Source organism: Melopsittacus undulatus, chromosome 6 (assembly GCF_012275295.1).
Source record: "Melopsittacus undulatus isolate bMelUnd1 chromosome 6, bMelUnd1.mat.Z, whole genome shotgun sequence".
Lineage (NCBI taxonomy): Eukaryota > Metazoa > Chordata > Aves > Psittaciformes > Psittaculidae > Melopsittacus > Melopsittacus undulatus.
The window spans coordinates 57,935,689-57,959,555 of NC_047532.1; the positions used below are offsets into that span (position 1 = coordinate 57,935,689).

The following is a 23,867-nucleotide window of genomic DNA, read 5'->3' on the forward strand; positions in this document are numbered from 1 at the left end:
CACCCCATGCTGCCAAAGGCTCATGTGCACAAGGATGTGGCCCCTGGGACAAGCACCTTCTGCTGGCAGAGACAGGGATGCTGCACGCTGGGCACCCTGGCTGCCCTCCTCTTCCTGGGTGCCATCTCACCTTGGGCCCTGGGGCGATGCCCTGCAAGCAATGAGGATGCCGGAGGAAGGCAAGAGGCTGAGGAAGACCCCACGTTGACTCTTACGGGGCTGCAGCGTGCTGACCCTGAGATGGGAGCAGCCGTGTTTTGGGCTGCCGGGGGCCTGGCTCGGCGTGGCGCTGCCCGTTTGCTCCAGCTTCCTGTCGGGGACAAAAGGGAGGAACCGGACCCACCCTTCCCCTCTCCAGGGCGAGGGCTCTGGGTACGCTCTGGGGAGGTGGGGTCCCCCCAACAGGAATGATGGGGGGGGGAATGACGGCGGCGGTGATCAGCCGCCAGGGGGCGCCGTCCCCCTTCGAACAGCAGGTCTCGGCTGGCGGAGGCGGGGCGCTCCGCGGGGATTGGCGGGGTGGTGGCAAGGGCGGGGCGAAGGCGGGGAGCGGCGCGGGGATTGGCGGGGCGGTGGCGAGGGGCGGGGCCGGGCGGCGGCGGGGGCCGGCGGCGGCGTGGCCGCTGCTCCACTCGCGGCTGCGATGTGACCCGGGCGGCGCGGGGAGGCGGCGCGGTTCCGGCCCCGTCCCGGCCAGACCCGACCTACCCCTGCCCGTCCCGCGGACGCACCCCCATGCCCGCTCACGGCCGCCCGCCGGTAGCGGCTGACGCCTGCGGAGCAGAGACGCGAGGAGCCCGGGGAGGCGATGGCTGTGGATCTGGTGGTGCTGCTCTGCCTGGCCGCTGCCGCGGCCGCCGTGGAAGGTGAGACGCGATCGGGAATGGCAAAGGGGTCGGGGGGTGATGCTGAGCCGCGAGTCCCAGCGCCGCGGGGAGCCGGCTCCCCCGTCGCGCAGTGTGCCGGGGGCGGCACAAAGACACGGGGCTGGCTCCAGGCACGGTCCCTGTCCGTTTCGAGGGGCGCGGAGCTCCCCCTGGCACCGGCCGGTCGCGGCAGCCGCTCTCCCGCAGCCGGGGGGAGCCGGTGCTGGCAGCACGGGGCTCGCCCGCGGCCGTGGGTGGCTGCGGGAAGGGGCTGGGGCTTTTCCAGCGCTCGGGGGCGGCTGTGGAAAACCCGTCCGGATCTGCGTGGGACCGGCGGCTGCTCCGGATGCCGTCCCCAGCAGAGCCCTTCTGGGGTCGCGGTGGGGAACACCTCCAGGGGCCGTAGCTGTGCATTAGGCTGCCTCCGGCTGTCTTCCTCCTCCCGTGCTTCCCAGCACCCCTGAGAGCTTTGTGTCAAAGGAGGATGGGTGCACCTGAAATGTGGGCAAGGCGTCCCCTTTACTTGGGATGGACTGGTCCAGGAGATGCTTGTCCCATTGGTGGGCAGATGTGTGAACATCCCTTCAGTGAGGTCCGTGCTGTCGGGCTGAAGTCTTTTTTCCCCACCACCTGCCCTGTTGTGGGACTGTGCACTGGGATGGTGCCCATGGTTGAGACCCAGCCTCTGGGTGCTGGGCCTGGCAGGACAGCCAGGTTGCCCCAGGCTGGCGTTGGTGGTGCATCGCTGCTCTGGCTGATGTGGCTTTGGAAGTATTTCTTGGGTTATTGCTTTGCTTTATTTTGCTACTGCCTTGTTTTCTCTGGGTACAACGCGAGCAAAAAGGCTGTGGCAGCGGCTGCCTGGTGCTTGAGCAATATCTGTGAGTGGGGAACATTGTGGGGTCTCCTGCTTGTGGCAACAAGAAGCATGTGGCTACAGAAAGATGATGTGTGCGGTCTTGTGGGCTACCTGAGATACTGGCCTGTGTGGGGCTTGTACCCCTTTTGGGGTGATATAGCTATTATTAGCATGGTTACAGCTGAACTGAAAGCTGACAGAGCTGGCTGGAGAGTGGCAGCTCAGCTCTGGGCAGCACAGAGCTGGTTTAGGAGCTGGAATGCTGCTGTGATGGTCTCCAGTGGGGTGGGAGTGTTGGCCATGGTTGCCCTCTGCTCACAAGCATGCCTGCTGGGTTGTGGCAGCCAGGCCCATTTGCTGCAGCATCTACTTTCTGCCAGCTTTTGGCTGAGCCAGGCGTTTGCTTTTCTTATTTCTCAGGCTTCCTCCCTCGTTGCGTCTCTGTATAGAAATAACTCGAGGTGGAAATGCTGATGCGTTGCTTAAGCGTGATGCAAACGGGTGCATGCTTGCTTGGTCGCAAAGCCGCACGTGAAGATGCCAGACCTGTTAGCAGCTAGCTGGTGTTTGCAGCGTCAGCTGCTTGAGGTACTGCTGACATCGCGGCTGGCTGGGAGACCTCGGCTTGGTCCCTGTCTGAGAGCACTCTCCTGGGTGATGTGTCTGTCTGTCTGTCATGCAGGGTCTTCCCCAGCTTGCCCCAAGCCATCCCTGGGAGTGTGTGCTGGGGTTTCAGAGCCAGCATCCCTGCTTGGGGCTGAACCTGTTGAAGAGCAGTGTCATTTCTACCCAGCTGAGGAAATGGCTTGGATAGTAAAGTAGTATCCTGGGAGAGATCTCAGATTTAAGGGGAAATTTTGGATGAGAAATTCCTGAGGCAAAGCAAATCTGATTTGGACTTAAGGCGACAGTCTCTTGGCATGGTCATATAAGGAAAACACTTTTTTTATGGAGCTTATTTAAATCTTATGGATCCTCCTGGTGCAGAGGTTGCATTTGCTTGATTGAAATGTGGGTTTTGCTACCCAAGCTGAAGCATCTTCTAGAGCCTGACCTATCTTGGGGTCTGGCTTTTCCCCTGGAACAGCCGTGAGACCGGTTTTGTCAGCAGCCCTCTCTGACAGCAAGAGCTCCACGGCGGGAGCACGGCTGTGCCATGGCTCCCTGTATCCCAGAGGAGCCATTGAAACAAAAAGTCTTTTTTTCTGGGGTGGCGGGGAGTAGGGGGAGAGATGTTTGAGGGTCTGGACCTGGTCGGAGGGGGAGGAGGATGCAGCTGAGGTCAGGGCTGCCTGCAAACATCTCTTTATCCTCCATAAAACCTTGCTAACTCATTGCCTGCGGCACGTGAACCTGGAGATAGTGGAGTCGCTTATCTGAGTTTTCTTATGGTTACTTGATTTTTACCAGATCCTGGGGCTTGGCTGGCTGCTTTCTGCTGGACACCTGGATCTTTATAGTAGTTTTAAATTCTTTTTGTGGCTTCTGAAGAGGAAGAGGGACAAGAGAAGATGACAGGAAGAAATACTCCATCTCTCCCACACCCTGCAATCACTTAGGCAGCACTTGCCTGCTCTCTCCTGTGTTAACTGAACCAAATATAGTCACATTTAGCATATAGAGAGGATGGTAATGGGCCATTGCAGCACCTTTTAATACAGGAGCTGTTGGAGTTTGAGGTGCTGGTATTTCAGTTCCGGCTGATGTCCATTTTGGTGCAGCTTCTCCACACAGGCTATTTGATCTGCCTACCTGCTCACCTATCCATCATCTCCCTGCCTCATGCCTACTCTTTTAAAAGACAGGTTTTTCTCTCCATCTCCTGTATTGCTGCTTGCGGCATCACGATAAGCAAAGCAGGGAGGGAGGTGAAAAGCCTTGCTCAGGGCTGGCAGATCCAGCTTAGTTTTGCTTTCTGTGCTTATCTGCTCGCTTACCTGCCTGGCCTTCAGAATCACAGCTTGAGGGAGGACCGGGGATGGGGAGTTTGCATAGAGCGTGTTGTCCCTGGCTCCTGCTCCTTGCGTGCCGCCCATTCCAGGCTCCCTCTCTCCTCCCGTTTTGGCTCAGGATACACACATCTGTTGCAGGCATCCTTTGGACTTCCTCTGCTTCCGCCAGGCGCCGGAGTGGTGCCTGCACCGAGCAAGCTGAGAGCCGGTGGCTGCTGCACCACCCTTCCCATCACTGCTTTCACCATGTGGGCTTCCACCTTTGGCCCAGCTGCTTCACTGGGAGCAGAGCTGTTTTCGAGGAGAAGCTAGGAACAAGTCTTCAGGAGAGATTTGCAAGTGCTATTATCCTGCATGGGAATTTGCAGGTGCTGACATCTAGCCATTCCTTTACTCTTACTTTTTTTGCAGAAACTATTTGGGAAAGAAAAAACCCAAAAATCCTAAGGGGAAACGCTTTATCCTTGGCATGATGAGTGAGCCCAGATCTTGTTAGCCTGAAGGGAAAGCATTTTGTCAAGTCATGGAAAACTGGCCTGAGACTGCAGATACCTGTGTTGCTGGTATTTTTTTGGTTTTACTAATTGCTGGTATCTCCAGTCAATGAAAATGTAGGGTTTGTGATAAATATGTATATTTTTCTTCTCTGTCTCCCTTTGGACACAGGGTTGCTGTCCTGTGCTCCAGTGTGTTTAGTGGCCCTGTCTATTGTGGCATGAGCTGCCAGGGAGGTTTGTCAGGTGGCCTCATCCCTACCCCAGATGCAGCTCCTAACGCAACAGGACAGAGTAAAAATCTTCTGCTGGGCTCAAAAATCAGAAGAAAATATTGATGTTTGATGAAGTAGGCGTGAATGCGTTTGGCTCTGGATCCAGGCCACGGTGCTAAATAATAGATGTTTCTAGCAGAAATGGGTTCTGTAAGTGAAAGAAAAACTCAGATTTGGTGACAGAGGGAAAATAGTTCCTTGGGCAATGGGAAACTCAATGCTGATCAGGTCATCAAGATCTTGGTCCCTAGTGCAGCAGGATTGCTGTGGGATGTAGATGAGGACCTTAGTGACATAGTTTAATGGTGGACTTACTTGGCAGTCCTGGGGTAGAGGTTGGACTTGATGATCTTAAAGGTCTTTTCCAATCTAGTTGATTTTATGAGGCTGATGGAAGAGATGCTCAGAGCAAGGCTGAGGCTCCCAGAGTGCTGCTCTTGTAATACCTGTGGTGTGTGTTGCACCACTCCAGCTGAGATACAGCCAGCTCAAGGAGGCTTTTTTACCTCTCCCAGCTGTGGGTATGAGCTCATCATACTCTGATGTGGAAATAGCTTCGTGCAGGATACCCAGACTTCTATGATACAGCCCAAAAGGTGCTGCAGTGCTCCGTTCCCTCTGAACAGACATGGTCAGTATAAGCAGTCATTTAGCAGCACAGGGAGGCTGAGTAAATAGCTGGGGTTGGGGGAGGGAATGTTTTCCCCAAATATTCATTAGAATTTGAAAGTGCATTTCAATTTGACCTTGTTCTCTTTCTGCAAACATTTGAGCTATCAAGCGTTGCATGCTTGAATACTCGCACAAGGCAAATGTTAAGCTTGGGTATTTGCTGGGTGGCAATTTGGAAAGGCACAGCCTCAGTTGTGATGTTACGAAGCCAGAGTGCCTGTTGCTTGTGGAGGTCTATGGAGCTGGGGTGGTGGGAGTGGTGTGGATGGCCCAAATAGTGGAAGTTTGAGTCCACTGGTTACCAAGAGTAAGTGATGCCAAGTGCTGGGGGTGTCAAATGAACATGAATCCAGAAGACTTTCAGATGCATCATGGTCCACCTGTGAACAGAGGGTGCTTCTGCTGGCTGAGCCTCTGGCATCTCTCCCATTTTCCCCTCTTGGTGAAGGTTGGTGTGGGAGGAGAAGAGGCTGGAGTGATATCAGAGCAGCATCAGGAGAGAGCTGGGACCTTGGATGGCCCCAGGATACCAGGCTGGTTATTGCACAGTCCAGCTTTTAGGGGCTAAAACCAGTCTTTACAAAGGTGAGCAGCTGGAGAGGCTGCTTCAGAGTGTGCAGGAGAGGGAGCAGGCACAGGGGGCTGATGTGGACACCATCCAGTAGCAGGTAGAGGCACCACAGCCCTTGTTTTGGGGACAAAGAGAGCAGACTCTTGCCCACATCAGCACTACTGCTTCCAGATAAGTGGCAGGCATGGCTCCATCTTGCACTGTAGATGTGGTTGCTCCCAGGCATAGCTGATATTTGTGGTTTGGTTTGGGTTTTCTTCTTTGCGTCACCATCCATTTTCCACAAAGTCACATTATGAGAAACGGTGAGAAAAATGTGATGTGTGTTTGTAGGAGCTGAAGGGTCTGTTCTATTTATTAATTTCTCATAACTTTTGAATTATTAAAGTGCATTCGGCAGAGATTAACTTTCCCTGATCAATATTTATTATTGTTTCATTTCTCTGGAAGTTGGAGCTATGAGAGCTTTGATAAATGGACTGAAAGGTTCTGTAGTTCCTCTATAGCTAATCTAAATATCCCCATATCCTTTGCTGAAAAGCTAATTTGTAATTTCCTATGGTAATGCTGCTTAGTGAGTTATAATGATACACCAGGGTCTGCTTTTCCTCCTGGTTCTCTGTTGAGGGAATAACGCTACCATTGGAAAATGGTGTGAAACCTGGAAACTGGCCATTAGTCCCTTAAATTTTTGGTTTAATGACAAAAATCCAGAAAGCATGTGGGCCATATGGTCCATTTTCTTATGTCCAGGCTGGAAAGCATCCTTCTCCCAAGTTTAGTTTCTGCAGGAGGGATGGGAGTGGTGGCTGGAGCTGTGCCGGAGCCGGCACTGTGTACTGATGCCACGACCCATCTGCCCATGTGGGTTTGCATCTGTGAGCAGAGCCTGATGATGTGCAGAATCCCTGCTTCTGGAAACCTCTTCCACCACCCCAATTATAAACAAGTGTTATCAGTCTTCTGAATAATTGAAGAGGCTTTCTGTTGAATATTTAATTACAATAATATTTGGTTAGCGGGGGTTGTTGGTCTTCTTTTGTGCAATTGAGAATTGCTGCAAGAAAACAACCTGTTAAAAGAAAATGTTGTCTATGATCATTGATTTTTCTTTTTTTTCCCTTTTTTTTAAGCTAATCAGTTACTTAGTTGAAATTAGTTAATTAGCTCAGCTGCATTAAGACTCTTTGGCATTTAAACTTGATGTTTCTAAATAATTATAGTTTTGCCTGCTAAGCCCACAACCCAGGGTGACCTAATTACTATTAAAGCATACGTGCTTTGGTCTGGTTTTAATAAGTTCCTGCTGGGAGCCCTGTGGTGAAAAATCAGAGGCAACAGTTCAAAGGGAAAGGGGCCCTGCGCTGAGCCCCGGCCAAGGAAGATGACTTTCCTTCAGCTTCCCTTCTTCCAATATAAACCTGTTAAGTTTATTTTGGTGGGGTTTTGGGGAGGATAGGGGGTTACAACATTTATTTGTTTGTTTGTTTGTTTATTTAAATTGGGAAATAGCCCTGCCAAGTGATAAGCTCTTATTAATAAACCCTCAGGTATGTGCTTGTTGTGTAGTAAGAAACACAACTGGGGAGGCATCCAGTGGGTGTTACTGCTGTTCAAAGCTGATGAAGTGTTGATTTGTTATGCAAGGAGTAAAAATGGAGACTGGGAATAGGTGAGAGGCTGTGGCTATCCTTTTAGCTTTTAGTCTCTTTTCTCTCATCTCACACAGGGGCTTTGTCATGATGTTAAAGGATTGTTTCATGATGTTTTCTCTCAAAAGTCCTTCTTGCATCCTGCCTGTCTCTCTAATGCACTGGTACTGTGTATGCTGCAAGCCAGCAGCAACAGAGCACCAAGTTTTGGATTATTCAAACCTAACTAGCATCTTTCTTGTATTGTTTTGAACGTGACTGAGTTTTGGTGTCTTTGCTTGGCTATATATTCATGGTTTTGAGGGGAAGAGCACCCCAGCACACTGCCCTGGTGTTTGGCATCACTGGATGCTCTCCTCATGGCTCTGCTATCTCCTGGGGAGCCTCTTGCAGGCCTGTTGCAGGTACATGTCTTTGCATCCCTTTTCCTATTTTCTTTCCATTTGCAGGGCAGAGTATGGGGACACCCATTTTTGCCTGGCCCTGCATGCCAGTCCTGGGACAGGGCAGGTCTTCTTCATTCTGGGCTTAACTCCAAATAGGGGGTGCTCCTTGAGCTCCAAAACCTGGGAAAACAGGCATGTGGTGTTGGCTTTTGAGCATGAGACCAACCCCCCTGTGCCAGCTCCCTGTTGTGTGGTGCTGTGGGTGAGCTGGCAGGCAACACCCAAAATGCATCTACAAGGCAAAGTGGAAGGGACCCAGGGCTGATGTTGGTCCCCTTTTTCCTGATGCTATCACCTATGCCATGGCTGGAGAGATGGAACAAGGAACGGCAACAACAGAAGTTGTATGGGGGCTTTACATTTTCTTTTCTTTTATTCTTTATGCTATTGGAGGCTGGAGATGTGCCTTTGATTACCAGAGGCCTCCACTCGCTTCAGCTGCTTCCTTAGCCCCAGGGTCGGAGCTGACTCATTATCATCCTCACCAGGGTCCTGTTGATATGAGGATAATTGCTTTTTGCTCAAAAGACATTAAATCACCATGGAAGAGGCGAAGGGGTGTGAAGTATATCTTCCCTAGGAAAACCAGGAACCCAGCAGAAGAGTTGAAAAGGAAGCGCTGCCCTTGGGAGGCAGGAGAACAGGGCTGGCTGCAGGGGATCTGCTCCAGTCCCATTGGGCTGTCCTCTGGCTGGGGGGAGCTGGGAGGGGGACAGACTCATGTACTGGGGACAAGGTGGGGCAGCTCAAAGAAATAGCTGGGTGCTGGCTTTGGTAGATGACTGGGCACCTACATTTTATTGGTTTTCACCCAATGCTTTCATATTGGTATATGCCCAAGGAAGGAGATTGATGCATAGGGACAGACCATCACCTTTCCAGACATTTGAGGTATACACACAGAGATATCATTCCCTTAGTCTATGGACCATCCCTGTAAAAGTCCATTGAGTTAATTTAGTCCATGACTTTGGGCTCCATCTGTCATCACTGCCTATTAAGGCAGGAAAGATGGTGTGTGGTTTTGGGTTGTTGTTTGCTGGAGCCAGTTCTGATTCCATCACCACTGCACTTTTCTGGTTTGAGTACCCACAGGACCTGTTGCTGGGGTTTAAGTATTCACAATGCTTGTTACAAGGGTTTTAGTAGCTGCAGTGCTTGTCACAGGGATGGAAGTAGCCACAGTGCCTGTTGCTGGAATCCCATGAAACTTCCAGATACCCAAGGAATGAGATGGACACACAGGGACAGAGCAGGAATAAGATGCTCTCAGAGCGCTCTGTGATGCATCAGCTCTGCTTTTTATATGAAACAAATATGTTCAATATGTTCATATAACTATTGCTGTAACGATTTTTAAGTAGTGATGTTGGGTCTTTGCATCCTTTATTTAGTACTGGCAATTAGAAGCATGACCTGGCTGCAAGTGAGCCTGAGATGCTGCGTGCCTCATCCCATAGGGTTTGGCTGAAGCTGTCCAGAAGCTTCATGCAAGTGGGTGAACTTCCTGAAGATGCATGGTCTTTGACATGGAGTTGCTGGTGAGGGTCTAAATCGCTTGAGCCTGTCAGGCTATTGACAGAGGCACTGTGAGGTCATGTGTAGCAGTGTTATTGTGACCAGGTACAAAGCTGTAAAGGGGTAATTACTGGATTAATAAAATATAGGAGGATCACCTCTATGCCATGTTTCCTGGGGAGGGATGGTGGGGTTCCTTGAACCATGTGCATTGTACCAGGTAGCCTCACTCTTCCTCAGTGAAATGGAGAGAAGCCTCAGCTGTGCAGGAATTAAAGGCACTTATGCCTTTAATTTGGACCCAGCTTAGGTAGGACCTTGCCAAACTCTTCCATCACCTGGTGATGCCCCTCCAATGGATGCTGAAGCTGACCTTGCAGAGGGGAGGAGGTTGAAGGAGGCTGGTGGGAGCTGTGAGGTTGAAAGCTAATTGTGTTCAGTATCTTTATAAAAACCAGCTTTTATTATCCCTCCTTGCACTGTGCGTGGGTTATTACTGCAATGGCTGGCACCACTGCGCACATGCTGGAGTCCCCTGCACTGAAAGGCTTGCTCGAAAGCCTGCTGAAAGCTATAAAAAGACGCTCATTAACTTCAACGGGCTTTGGCTGAGGCTGGAGAAAATGGGCTTCTTTGAGAAAGATGCTGCTTAGAGCACTCTCCTGCTCTGCCTTTGTGTGCCAGTGTTGGGGCTGATTGGGGATGGGGAAACCCTTGCTTTTCCACAGTCTGGCTCCTAACTGTGAGGAAGTGTCTTCAACCAGTGGGACCCACTGAGCAGCATCTCAGGGCTCCCTGCTAAAGGGGCTTGGGGGGTGATGGGTGGGTACCTGCCTTCCCCTGTGCTCTGATAACCCCTGTGTTTTCTCATCCCATGCCATGCACGGACCCTGCTGGGCTGGTATGCAACTCGGTCACCCCCAGATGTGATCTCTTGAGTCAGCAGCCCAGCAGAGTTTTGGAGGTGGCTTGTGGCAAGACACGTTTTTATTTACTGCTTTAAAGCTTTGCAACGTTCAGAGGAAACTGGGATGTCTTTGAAACATTTAAAGTATTCCTAATAGGTTACCTTGAAAGCTTTCTTCAGTCTTGAATGAATCAAAGTGCGAATGTTTATAATGCGACACCCACACGGGCTGGGAGAGGAATTTTATTAAGGCAGGAGAGTCAGAAAACAATAATAATAAAACATGTTTTATGAAGTTGGTGAGAAACTTATAAACTAGGTGAAGTTTTACAGCGTATGAATTTGATACAGGCTGTAAATTTGAATTCCCAGGCTGGTCCTCAGGTCTTGCTCTTTATTACCTGAAATAACATTCTCCACTTTTAATAGCTGGCTGTGGCAAAGCAAATGCGGTTTTATTTCTCTAAATGATCTGCCATGCATGTCTTATAATCAAACTTTCACCTATCCTGAAGGCTTCAGCCCTTTCCTTGAGCAGCGCAGTGGCTGTTGCCAATTAGCGAATTATTGCTATTTGCTTTGCAGTGGCAGGGGGACCTTCGAAATCCTTGTGTACATCCCCTGGTCTGGATTATTTAGCCTTTTTCCAGCAGAAACCACCTTACTGTCTGATAAGAGAGTTAGTTTTGCTAATACATCAGCAAAAAGGGACTGAAAGATGCTCTTGATAAATCTGTGTATTGCACTAATAACCCACTGTGCTTCCAGCTCATGGCACTGCTTGTTGGGTCCCTGTACTGTCTGTGCACACACCAGCAGATTATTCCTCTTCAAAAATATGTGATTACTAACATAAAGCATTCTAGCTAATCACCAGATTATTCGCTTTCAAATGGGAAAGTAATTAGGGATGGCTTTTTAAATAGGCTTCCCACCCTTGGATCCGTTGGGATTAGCGTACGTGGGTGTGTAAATATTTAGTTTCCAAGGACTTTCTTATTTTTTTCTTCCACTTCCTTGCAGAAACAGTGGTGATAAGCGATCGGAATGAGGCAGCAGCTATGCTTGGACACTTCTCCCAGTGTCCACAATGTAACTGACATTAAAGATGACCCACAAAGGAAAATGAAGTTTTGCTGGTGCGATGCACCAAGCCAGCTTTTAAAACGGGGTTTCCTCTGCTTGTCTTTGAAGTTGAAGAGTGTTTTGCCTTGGGATGCTGGGATGTGTGGGGTGATGGAGAGCAAGTACAACCCAGGGACTGTAAGAGCTGTGGTTGAGTGTCATGGCCTTGGTTGAATTTTCTGCCTCCAGCTGCCTGCTAGGTTGGGGGGATTTTGCAGCTTATTTCCATTCATGGAAGTAACTCTCTCTTTAACATCCAAACAGTTCAGACTTTTTGCACCAAGGCGCTTGATGTTTGGATTCAAAACCATGTCTTGTTTTGAAACTTGATGCAGCATTTGCTATGTGTTTGTAAAACTGGGAAGGCGAGTAAAAAAAAAGCTGAAGTCAGAAGCAAAATACATAGTTAGATGCAAAAATGGTTTTAACAGAGCGATCTGGTGGAGTTGCAGTTAAAGTATCAGTTGGAGCCAATAATTGACGCAACTCTCTTAGAAGTCTGCATTCCCTTGAGACCCCCAGAGCCTTTCCTAGAGCTGACACATACCCTTGCCAGGCCAGGAGGGGCCAGAACTTGTATTTCCCCATCCATATAGCTAATAAATCCCAAGCCCTAGCGAGACACCAGCAGAAAATCTGGCTCAGAAGAAAACCTGCACAGCCCTGAAGTTTTGGAGGTCAGGAGCAGCTGTCAGTGTGCCTGTTCTGCTGCTGGGAGATACCTACAAGGTACTTTTGGGGCATCAGTGCTTCAAATGCTCATGAACCCATCACTTATCTTTCTGGCAGGGGTTACTTATTCTGGGCATTAACCCAGGGCTGCCTCTCATGTGCCTTGGTCTTACTTTTAAAGACTGCATTTATGCTGTTCAGCTGTAATTGGCAACTTTTGGACTTTTTGTTTGCCTGCCTGCATGCTGGAAAGCCATCAGAGGTTGTTTAGGAGGCAAGGGGAGCTCGTAGATCTAGCGCTTTTGGGGTTTTTTTGTTGTTATATATTATTGTAATTAAAACATATTTTTAGCAGCTGAAACTCGAGCCCGTCTGGGTATTTATACAGCAAGATGTTTTGGATGAGGAATAGGCCAAGATACTCACGTGGTTGGGGCCAATGTGAAACAAAAGAATCCATTTATTATCCAGGCAGGAAATTTGTTCTTCGGGATGTTGTAGCTGCAGACATAATGATTTCATTTCCTTTGGTTCACCCAGATTAATGGCTTGTGCTCTTTTGTTTGTGTGCCTGTGTTATTTCTGCAACACGGCTTCCCCTCCTGCTCCGTGCTGGCGTGTGCGAACATGTGTGCAAGTGCCCTGGGCAAAGGGGGGGGACGACACGGGGTCTCTTAGGCTGGGCTGCAGTAGGCTGGTTGGGTTTTTGGGGTGGGATAGTGGGAGAGAAGAGCAAAGCCTGTGGAATCACTTGAGGTATCCTTCCTGGCGGTGTTAGATGTCCTAGTGCACATGCATCTCCGGGATCTTCTCCTCCTGCATCTCTGGGGGTATCCTCCTCCTGCTGTGGGCACTGGGGCAGTGAAGGGTGTTTCGCAATGAAGTTGTGATGAAATGGTGGAGGTGGAGATATTGAGACAAGCATGAGTGTTGTCCTTATGGAAGGCATGAGAGCAGCACATCTTTTCCTTGTCCATGCTCAGGGGTGTATGTAGGTGTTGTGTACTTGGGAAATCCAACCTTTGTGCTCTCCTAAAAACTGCATTGGGAAACAGCTCCTTTTCCTACGGAGCCATGCTGATATGCAGGGATGCAGGTGTCAGCTGCATGGCAATGAATGAGCTACTCCTTCCTTGCCAGTGATGTTAGCCTTTGATGCTGAGCAGGTTCCAGCCCCTTGTGGGGATGCTCGCCATCTGGAAACTGGTAACACTTACACTCCTCAATTAAAAACCCCACAGGCTTGTCTTTGTGGGCACTACAAGATCAGCAGCAGCCTTAGTTGCTCCCTTTTTTGCCTTCTGAGTGTTTGGCTTTCAAAAGTGATGTGACAGGCAAACAACGCCTTTGCATTGCTTCTGTCTGATCTGTCCTCATGGGTTTTGGCACAGAGCTTTTAATGTACTATGTGCAGTGCAACTGTGATCTTCTGTTCTATATTAATCTGGAGTAACCTGGTGGACTTGGAAGCACCCATCTGTGATGAGGAGTTGAATGTGGTGCTGCCTAGGATCCACAACAGAGAAGGTTTGGTGACCGTCTTGCTGCCCTTGTGCTCAGCTCTTCCTCTTTCCCTTCTTTAGATGTTTGTGATTTAAATCGAGGGAGGAAAGAGGATTTCTGACACCTCTTCTGGAGGAAGTTTCCTTGCAGATATATACCTCACTGAAGGAAGTTGCTTTTGGCCATCAATGTGTATCTGCCATTGCTCCTGACATCCTTCTGGGTACTTGCTTTCAATGGTCCCATCTTACACTCTTGTTGCACCTTTGTGCTTTTGTTCTCCTGAGTTTTTGTGCCATGAGGGGTATGTGAGGGTCTGGAAAGTGTGAGCCCACCATCTGAAAGCTGCAGGGAAGATGGATAGGAAGCTTCTGGTGCCCTGCTGAGCTGTGAGTGGTTTCTCCCCACCTGCCTGCCATCCCAAATTGCTTCTGTGTCACCCAGGTGACAGAGTTTGTGAAGATGTGACAGCTCCGTTGTGCAGAAGATGATGAACAGTAATGAGACCCAGAGCACAACGTGCACTTAAAGTGATTTATTTCAGTAAGGAAACTACAATCAGGGAGGATGGGTCAGCGTCATCAGGAGAAGAGGTTGATATGGAGATGAGCTTAGGGGGAACTTTATCATCAGTGGTGCCACTTTAAAAATGAGCAGAGCTGATGTTGCATGAAATGGAGCTGTGCTGGTCATGCTGGGACCATCCCTTGCTCACAGCGGATCGTAGGTGCCTTCCTGGGATCTGGCAAGTGACTGGCAGGCTGCTGGAGGCGGCTCAAGTGGACTTCTTGTTTACCTCCTTGCAGCCCCATGCTGAAGTGCTTTGATGAGGTGTCACCTGTGTGTTAAGTCATCTTTACCTGTGCACTTGGGAAGGAGACCATCCTGGGGTGTGTGTAGGGAAAAGAATCCCCCAACCTTGCCTGGGAACCACTCCCAGCACATGGATGGCTGTCCTCATGCTAGAGCCTTCTCCCAGCTTGCTCCCATGCAGGCACTGGAGGCAGGGGATGCTGGGCAGGCCAGCAGCGCCTCCTGCCAGCATCCTTCTCTTCGTCGTTCCTTGCCTCCCAGGGCTGGTGGGAGCTGTGGACAAGCAGCAGCTCAGTCAGCTGCAGCTTGCAGGAAAAGCTTGGCGTAAGCAGAGTCCTAAGCAAAACCCTATGATCTGAGGCTGACTTACAGCAGTGCTCCTTTTTTCCCTTATTCTCACAGAATACAGATCCTGGTGGGGAGAAACCTGGGGGACAGAGGGCCTGGTGCTGGCACGGCCAGGAGCAGGAGAAGGCAGGCAGCAGTTTGCTAACTGCTCCTGGCACAGTTAAGGTGATGCACCAGCAGCTTATGAAGAGGGGTCCTGCAGCCCCTGCAGTGCACCCCATTAATGAAGAACACCTTCTAAAGGGATGAGTGCAGTTGGTTGTAGCTGTCAGTAGTTTTAGGCAAGGGTTTAGGACAGCTCCACTGACCTGTCAGAGCTGGTGTGGCACCTTGTGTGGATGGGTGTTTAGACACCTTGGCAAACACATTTTATCTACTCAGTGGACCAGATATCAAGTGCATACGTACCTAAAGACAGCTCAGATTGACAGTAAAATTTTGGGGGAGAGGATGTAGGATAGTTACAGATCCTGGCCATTGGCTGTTTAGCCTGTATCAGAGTGGAGAAAAATAAAAAGATGGAAAAAGTGAGTTCCAGGCAAAGCTGTAAAGCCAAGGGATGGGTTTGCAGGACATTTTGGGAAACAGCATTTGGCTGTGGGGCCAGAGAAAAAAAAACAACATTGGGGTCTGCTCACAGGGTGCTGTGCCCTTTGCGAAGGACCTGTTGACTTTGCTACATCCCCTTTCCTTCCCTTTCCCATGTGTGTAGCTTTATGGTTGGGAGGACTGGGCAGGTGGTGGGGCTGGCTCTCCACCAACGGGGGATGCAGCGGAGCCTCCTCCACTCCCATTTGTGTCCCACCAGAGGCTTTCCCATGCTGCTGGCAGCCCCCTTGGTGGCACAGATTTATTTCACTTTGCCTCTCATGCTCTTTGCCTCATTTGCACTCGTGAGATGACTCCATATGGTGCAAAAACTGTAGAGCTGATGCTTGGAGTGGCGGCCGGTGCTGGGAGGGAGGTGGCGCAGGAGCCACTTCCCAACAAGCTTTTGCAGCTTCTTCCATTTGAGGTTCAATATTTCCACCTCCTCCCCTCGATGCCTGTGTTACACTGAGGCCAGAGCTCAGTTCCACATCTCCAGTGGCAACCAGAGCATCCCTACGTGTTTTCAGCCATGCTACCCTGCCTTGCCTCCTCTCTGCCCTCTGAGGCTCCCAGGGCACGATGTTCAGGACGCATCCTCGTGTCAGCAGTACTGTTGCTATTGTGTGGTTATTATTTACACCTGAAAAATAATTGACTGGCCTCCCTGAAGGCTTTAGTACATGTTGGATGCTGCATTAAAAATACAGGAACAGTCTGGCTGCAGTTATTCTATGTTGGGCTGTGCCAGCAAGCTCACTGCATGCTTGTCCAGAGTGGGGTTTTTCTTTGCAAGCCTCTAATTTTGATTGGAAAAGTGTTTTCTGGCTCGACCAAGCAGTCTGGCCTTGGTTGTTGGCAGCCAGGGTGTTTGTTGGGGTGAAAAAGGAGGTTTCTGCTCCCAGATTTTGGTGTCTGAAACACCAAGCCCCTGACTGTGTTGGGAGGAGATGCGCATGGGCGAAGGGATGCTGTTCACTAAGCTTCAGTCCCCTGATGGTGCTTGCTCACCATCTGAGCAGTCTGTCATGTTCATAGCTCATGCAGAATCCCTTTGACATTTTAAAATCAGATCTAGTAAATAGGAGCTGGACGATGCCAGGTGCATTTCTTGTCTTGAGGGCTCTTTACGGCTGGCATTTTAGATTTAGGGCTTTGCGAGATGCATGTTCTTACAGCGAGCGCGAAGCTTTTCTGGAGAATGTGGTCCAAGACTCTGACTCATCCTGAATCTCTAAAGAAGGGAAATGCAGGATAAATGTTTTGGGTTTTAGAGCTTCCTTCATAGGCAGTGCTATCCCACAGTAAGGCAAAATAAATCCAGCAGGGAAGCAAGGAGAGGTCTGGTGCAGTAGCTCAGCAAAACTTCATGCACCACCAGCACAGAGGCAATGCTGGAGTAGGCCTTGAAGACTGGCTTTGTAGTCAAGCATGGTGCAGCCGTGAGACATGTATGAACATGATGTTGAGGAGATCCTTAGGCAATTCCACAGGTGAATATCCTATGTATCCACACATGAAAACTATGCATCCTTTTAATTTATCCTAGCATGTGTAATCGTGGATGCTATTGATGTTTATGGTTGCTCTGTCTTCCTAGTTGACTAATTCTGTATTTAAAGGCTATCATTTCCAAGGGAAATCCCAGTTTCACTGAACTCATTAGGCTTCAATGGTCCTTGTCTGTGAAATCTTAAATGCTGCTCTTATTTTTATTTCCTTTTAGGGGGGTTCCTTCTCTTCTCATATATAGCATGATGAAGATCAAGCTATCTCTTTCCAAGGGAAGAGCTCCTGGCAGAATATCCTTCTCATTGAGTGAGCTTGCTTGCTTCTATTCAACCTGCCTGGAGCACACCATGTGCAGCCAATACTATACATGGCTGATGACCAAGTATTGAGCTACAGAAAAGTAGCAGAAACACGATGTTGCTGACATCACTACCCCATGTTTGGTTTATCTTTGCCATCCCTTAAGGTGCTGTGCAGCCCCTGGGACTTGTGATGGGCTGGGGGACTGGATCCTCCTCACTTGCTTGGCTGGTGAGATGGTTGTTCAAGTCAGCAAGTCTCTACCCAAGAGGTCCAGGATGCAAGGTGCTGTGCCCATCTGATGCTGAAGCCACCTGACTGTGTGACAAGGGATAGAGTGTCCTCGGGCACCCGACCTTCAGTCTTCATCTGCTTTGGCATGTACTCCTGGATGGTGATGGTAGGGATGGCTCTTGGGATGGCTGGTTCTGTCCTGGTGGGCTAGAGCATTCACTAAAGTGCTTTCTTGGCCCTTGTTGCTGCTTGATTTTGAGTTGCCAAACACATCTGCTCCCATCTGTAAACACTTAGGCTTGGACTATGACCTGTGTGTGGATTTTGTATATCTGTGGCCTGTTTGCAATTATAAAAAGTATGATATCAGCAACTGACTTTTGTCACAGGAGCAAATGAGCACTTTTATATTTGGAAAATACTGGGTTACCTGTAACAAGCTGTCCTGAGATTTTCCCCTAGCATCTGATATCTGAGTTTGACCTTGGTGGATTAAAACTTGTTCCCAGTTTTTCTGAAGTAGGTTTACAATTAAGAAAACAAAAGGTATTGAAAGCCCTATCTCCTCTCTCTTATCTTTATATGTGATTTAGTCCCCTTTGTCTTTTTCTTTTTCCCTGTGATGCGTGCTCTTTTTGTTTTGGTAATTTGCTGTTGTTTCCTTCCCTCTTCCTTATCTCTCCCTCTGCAGTTCTCTCTCTTTTCCTCTCCATTCCTCTCCCCCTCCACCTCCCCCGTGTAATTTATTTGCAGGCAGGTTGTCTCTTTGATTTACTGTCTCTCTCCTTGGTAGGATTATGATTAATGGATTGTATGGCTTCAGCTGAGCTCATCCAACACCACATACCCATGCTGGGTCAAGCCCCTTCCAAGTGTGAAAACCCAGGGGGGATGCTGGGGCTGGGTCTCTTCTGCATGGTGTGCAGAGAACAGTGAGTGTTGGTCAGTGGGACTCGTGGGCCGAACTTTACATCACCTCCTGAACTTTTTTAGCCAGTGTTAAGCTTGGGCTTGGTGGAGGGTCTTTCTCCTGTGCTTTGCTCTTGCCTGATATGCTGGATTAGTCATATGTATGCATATACACTTCCAGGAATTTAAGCGGGTATTTTACTGTCTGTTTTCAGACACATCAACCAGTATATTTCAATTTGCTATATCCTGATATGGGTAATGTTTGCTGCTTGTAATTAGAGCGCTTCATCCTGCAGTCACAGCAGGCAGCAGCTTATTGATAAAGTTGTTATATAGTTGCTGAGCAAACAGCCCCAAATCTGAGCTTCATTTAGTTATTGCCTGCCCTGCTGTGATGCATCTTCATTGTGTGCTGAAATCCATGCCATTGACAAGGGATCCCGGAGGAGGTCCAGGACTGTGTTGTGCAGCCACAGCTTAACGCATCCCATCACAAATTGACACAGCACACTTGTCCTCAGCTGATAAACATATGTATATGTATAAATTCTTTCTTTTCCCAACCAAAAGCAGGGCATTTTCGGCCACCACAGATCTTCTTGTGCTGGCTGGTGGCCATTGATGGTAGTGTCATGGTTGAGGTGTCTTTGCAGAGCAGGCTCCTCTACCACAAGAGCTTCATGTAGACTCCAGAGCATTGGTGGTTTCCTTTAAAACACAGGCAGAAAATGCTGGGTGTTGACTTGTTTTGTTGTTGTTGAGCATATCCTCCCCCTTCTCAACGGGTTCGTTATTCACTGGGTAATCCTTCATAACGAACCCACGGGAGATTGACAGGGAGAGCTCGTTATGCACTTCCAGAGCAGTTTCAACATCGTTCCATAGCAGCAAAATGCACCATTAAAGGCAGAGAGCTATGGGAATGATGGGATGTAATTAGTTGTTGCTGTAATATTTTTGATTGAAAGTATTTAGATACATTAAGAGGCTCTTTTGGAAGCTGGTGCTCTCAGGAAACTGTTCAGAGCAGCAGCTCTTACCGAAGGAGAGAGGCTGATCCTGCTTTTACCTTGCCTACCTCTACAGCACTGTAATTAAACAGTCTTGGAGATGTCATGGCATTCATGCAGTGTAGCTGTTAGCTCCTTTGTGGCATAAGGGATGAGTAGTAGTGCCCCCTCCCAGTTAGGAGCAGGAACCAGATGAGGACTCCTCCTTCAGAAGAGGCTTTTTGTGGAGTATGTGTACCCAGCACTTTGCTGCCTTGGTCTCTGTGGCAGAGCCACACGCATCTCAAGTTCATCCTTTTTACCAGCTTGGTCCAAGCTCAGGATATATTGAACCCTTGCATGGGTGAACCTGAACCACATTGTAGGATGTTGTGGCCAGAAGCAATGTCATGGAGAGCACCTGGAATTACTCAGGCAACCTCTTGGTGTGTGCTTGAACCCCTTCATCTATGGGAAATAAGAGTAAATTCAGATTATTCCCCTGGCACTTGTGAGACTTTCTTTCCATTGACATTGAGAGGTGTGATGCAATCATGAACATACAGCTAACGATAATGAAAGCCATGGATGCAATCTGGCTTGGCCTGAAGTCATGACAACCATGGGAAGGCAGAGCTTGCAGCATCATAGCAGTTAATATTATTTAGCCCTAGTCTTTGTAATAAAGCATCTTGGCTCTGTTTCCTTACAGTTCCCTTTTTCTGGTAATGTCACCAAACTTGGACAGAAGCTTCCCAAGCTGTGCGCTTGCCTTCGGCTGATTTTGCTGAAGCTCTTGGGAGAGAAAGAGGGGGTAGAAAGAAAGCTTGGCATTTATGAGCGTGAAATAAAGGGGAAAATATGGTGCTTTTCTTGTGGAAAAAAACTCTTGCTTTTGTTCCCCTTCAGGAAGTCGTGCTATGGGGATGGGCCTGCCCAGGACACATGCCCTGGGGCTGGACCATGCAGTGAGCCCATCAGTGGTTGCTTGATGCTGTAGCACATCAGGATGAGTTTCTGAAGATCCTACCCACAAAGCATCCTCTGTCCCTCTGGACCTTAGACCCAAGCCCTGCATGGCCGCATGTGCCCTGCCCTCGCTCAGTGCCTGCCCTCCCTTCTCCCTGTGAAGGTTCAGCTATTGACACGCACCCCTCTGCTCCCCACGCATCTTGGGGGGCTTATTTCCAGCAGCTGGCATCCTTTCCAAATCTCCTTCTACCCATCTGTTGTTACCAAGCCTTCTCTCTCCTTATTTTGCTTAATTTCTGTCTTTTTCCTCTTGGTTGTCTTAGACATGCCTGCTTCTCTTTGCATATGCCCAAGCATTTGCTTTTGAGTGCCTTAGGCTGGTTCCTGCCATTATGTTGCACGAGGGAGAGCTGTTGGTTCTTGTTTTGGGAGAGGGACCATGTTCCCAAGGCATCTATTGAGGAGTGCAGCACTCCTGGAAGTTTCTTCATGGCCCCCCTGGACAGATTTGTTGTCATACCTCTTTCTGTCCAGATGACAGTGCTGAAACAGGATCAAGTTGGGTTGGTCTCCTTTCTTCTGCCTCTCTCTGCCTGTAGCCAGACCTTGGATCCTGCCAGGGAAAAGTCCCACCTTCTTTGATGAGATTGGCAGGAGCCCTCCATGCTGTAAAGGTCTGAAATACAGGCTTCAAGCTGGGGATTTCAGGAAATAAGTTTCACTTTGTTGTGGGTAGTTCAGAAAGGTTTTTCTGGAAGAGGCTTGAATCCCGTTGGGAAGGGTGATTGGTAAGACAGCATCAGCTCCTGCAGTCGATCCTTTGCTGCCCTGCTCCCCACCTGGCTACTCTTGCCTTGAGTGACTTGAATGACGCAGGCCCTCTCTTTGCTTCTCTGAGATCCAGCTTATCCCACCACAGGCATCAGCTCTGGCCACATCTCTCACTGGTTTGCACAGGAGGGTGAAGGGAGCCTGGGATGGCAGCGGGTCCTCCCTGCCTGGATTGCATGAGCACTATCACAGATGGATGTGCTGCTCAGCAGCGAGGATGCTGGTGCATTCTAATTGCTGGCATCTTTACTTGTTATGAGTGTAATTGTGAGTAGACGTTTGTTTTTGTATTGATAATTAGGGACTGGAACAGATGGTGAAGGCTTAGTTTAAAGTAATGTGTCCATTAAAGAAAATCTACTGTATAGAGCTGAAGATTCTTCACTATGAGAGCTCAGCTCTTGGTAGCAGAGCTTGTCTTCTCCATAATGAGGACTTCAGCCATTATAGCCTGGTCAGCTGCCTTCAGTGGAGGCTCAGGTCCTGAAGACTTCTCCAAGTGAATTGTATTGAGATCCCTCGTGAGCATCTGCTCTGCACACGTGTGTGAAAGGAGTTGCTGGAGGAGCTGTACCTTGAGCAGGCAAGGGGAGCAGCGCCTTACCAGCATTTGCCTATTAGGCACTGAGCTTGCCTGCTGGCACAGTGGAGGTGTTGGGATTGTCTGATGCAGGTGGACAGGCAGCACAGGGTTCCCATGGCACGGCTAATGGTGTCATGCTAGATGTAGGAGGCACGGGGAGATGATAGTGTTAATACCCAGTGCCAAATAACAAGGACTGGTCCTCACAGCAGGATGAGGCAGGCAATAGGAGAGGTGCAAGGTGTCTGTGTGGCTTTTCCACTGGTTAATGCCACTCAGGCACTGGTCTGCAGCAATCCCCTTGCTAGCAGGAAAAGGGATCTCACTTCCTAGCCCCGCTTTGCCTGCTCCCAAGGACTGGATGCCTGGGGGAAGTGACCCCTGTGTCCCCACGCTGGTAGTGATATTTTGCAGCCCAGAGATGGAGACGTGAGTGCTGAGAGCTCCATCTCATTCCCCATTGCTTTGCGAGGAGCTGGGGCAAGAGACAGTCATCCACAACCCCCCAGTGCGGAAGGAGGGTGCTCAGCAGCCTTAGCCCTAAGTGGCCCGGCCATAAACGTCCCTGCGGGGTTTCCTCTGGTGTCACAGGGTTACTTGAACCTCCCAGAAAATTAAGTAAAAGCCAAGATTTCCTCCAAGAGGAAGCAGCAGAGGTCAATGGGAAATTGCTCAGCCGAGTCCTCCTGGTGCCAGTGCCTCTGCGGTCACGGGGTTTGGGTGAGCTCAGCAGGAATCTGAACTGAAATTTAACCAGTTTATGTAAGAAAAATCCCCAACAAACCAACCAAACCATTTTACCAGGTTATGGATCTCTTTGTATATGGCAGCATCAGGGCAGGATCTGAGCAAGAGGTGGTCTGAAGAGGGTCGAGCTTTTAGCAATGGCTCTCAGCCCTCTTTTTCCTTGGGTGTGCAAATTGCTTTAGAAACACAAAGCTGTTGCAGTGCGAGTTATGCATCAGTGTGGAAACCTTGTGATTGTGACCTCCCTGGCCACAGCCACACAGTCCCCTTGGGGCTCCAACAACCTCCAAATGAAAGCTTCTCTGTGTTTCAATCAGTTAATTTATTTAATTAGTTATTTTGAAGTCTCCTGTTTAGTGAGCATTGCTGTTGTGCCTCCCTGCCTTCTTTCCAAAAGAGCCTTTGGGGAGAAACTGGAGCAAAGGGGTGAGATCCACTGGGTGGGATCCTGGTGGATGTCACCTCAGAGCAGCACTGGTCCTTGTGTGCTACTGGCCCGCACAGCAGCTATATTTTATCAGAAGTACATTCCTCTGTCATCATCCCATCCCCAAAAAAAATCCCAAATCCCAACCCAATGACATGGGCAAGGAAGCTGTAAGTGTGTGGAACAGGAAGGGAGATGATGGAGTGAGAATACTGCCTGAACAAACCCTTGCAAGAAGTGCCTTTCCTGTAACTGAGTGTGTCCTTACTTACCATGGGGTGAGTGAGCTGGGTCCCAGCCCGGCCACGATCCCTGCATCACCCCGGACTCTGCTGCCTCAGTTTCCTGTGCATGGCACAAGGATACAGCATTTGCTGTGGGGAAAAGCAGCAATCATTTTAGGGGCTCTCAGAGCATCCCTCCCTGCATAGCCCTGATGGGGGGGACGGGACAGGACTGGGAGATGTTTGCATGGCCTTTTGCCTCTGCCTTTGCTCCCATTTATGCGTGGGCATGTCTGCTTGCTTTTTTGAAGGGCCATAGTGAGGATTAAATGACAACTTAATGAGGTGTGGGGCTGTTTGTAAGGGATAGAAGGCTTGGTGGTGAGCAGAAACTTCCTGGAGGTCTGGAGCCCCGGGTCCTGAGGAGTTGGAGCTGGGATCATATTGTCTGGCTTCTGCCAAACAGAAAAGGGCTGAAACTGCATAGAGTAACATGCTGTGATAGCATGAAGGCCACCGTGCCTTTGTGTACCCTGTAGAGGTGAATACGTGGGTGCTGTGGGCTTTGAAGGCCCCCTGGCAGTGCCACAGCAGCATCCTGGGACTGGTTAGGGGCACAGAAGCCTTGCATGCTCTCGAGCACCCCTTCATTCCCTCTTTGGAGTGGTTGCCTTGCTCTCCCTGCCTCCATGGCTCTGCTTACCTCTGGAAGCCAGGCTGGGCCAGCAGCTCTGGCAGGGATTTTGTTAGAGCATTTATCAGTTGTAGCAGGGTGGGGAGTTCCTGGTCACGCTTCTCTGGCTTCCCATCCCAGAGCAGCCAGCAAAGGGAGGGGTGGGAAGATTAATAGGAGTCTCATTTCCCTCATGCAATTG

The 23,867-nt window shown here is 49.5% G+C and overlaps 1 protein-coding gene across 1 annotated transcript in view; it reads left to right on the forward strand.

Annotated features, from left to right (window-relative positions):
* The first annotated feature begins 650 nt into the window (after positions 1 to 650).
* EPHB1 (EPH receptor B1) overlaps positions 651 to 23,867 on the forward strand; it is a 77,394-nt gene continuing 54,177 nt past the window's right edge. The window contains exon 1 of the mRNA XM_034064287.1: positions 651 to 866. Within this exon, the coding sequence (XP_033920178.1) occupies positions 809 to 866 (58 nt within the window). The 5' untranslated portion in view covers positions 651 to 808. The remainder of the gene's footprint in view (positions 867 to 23,867) is intronic.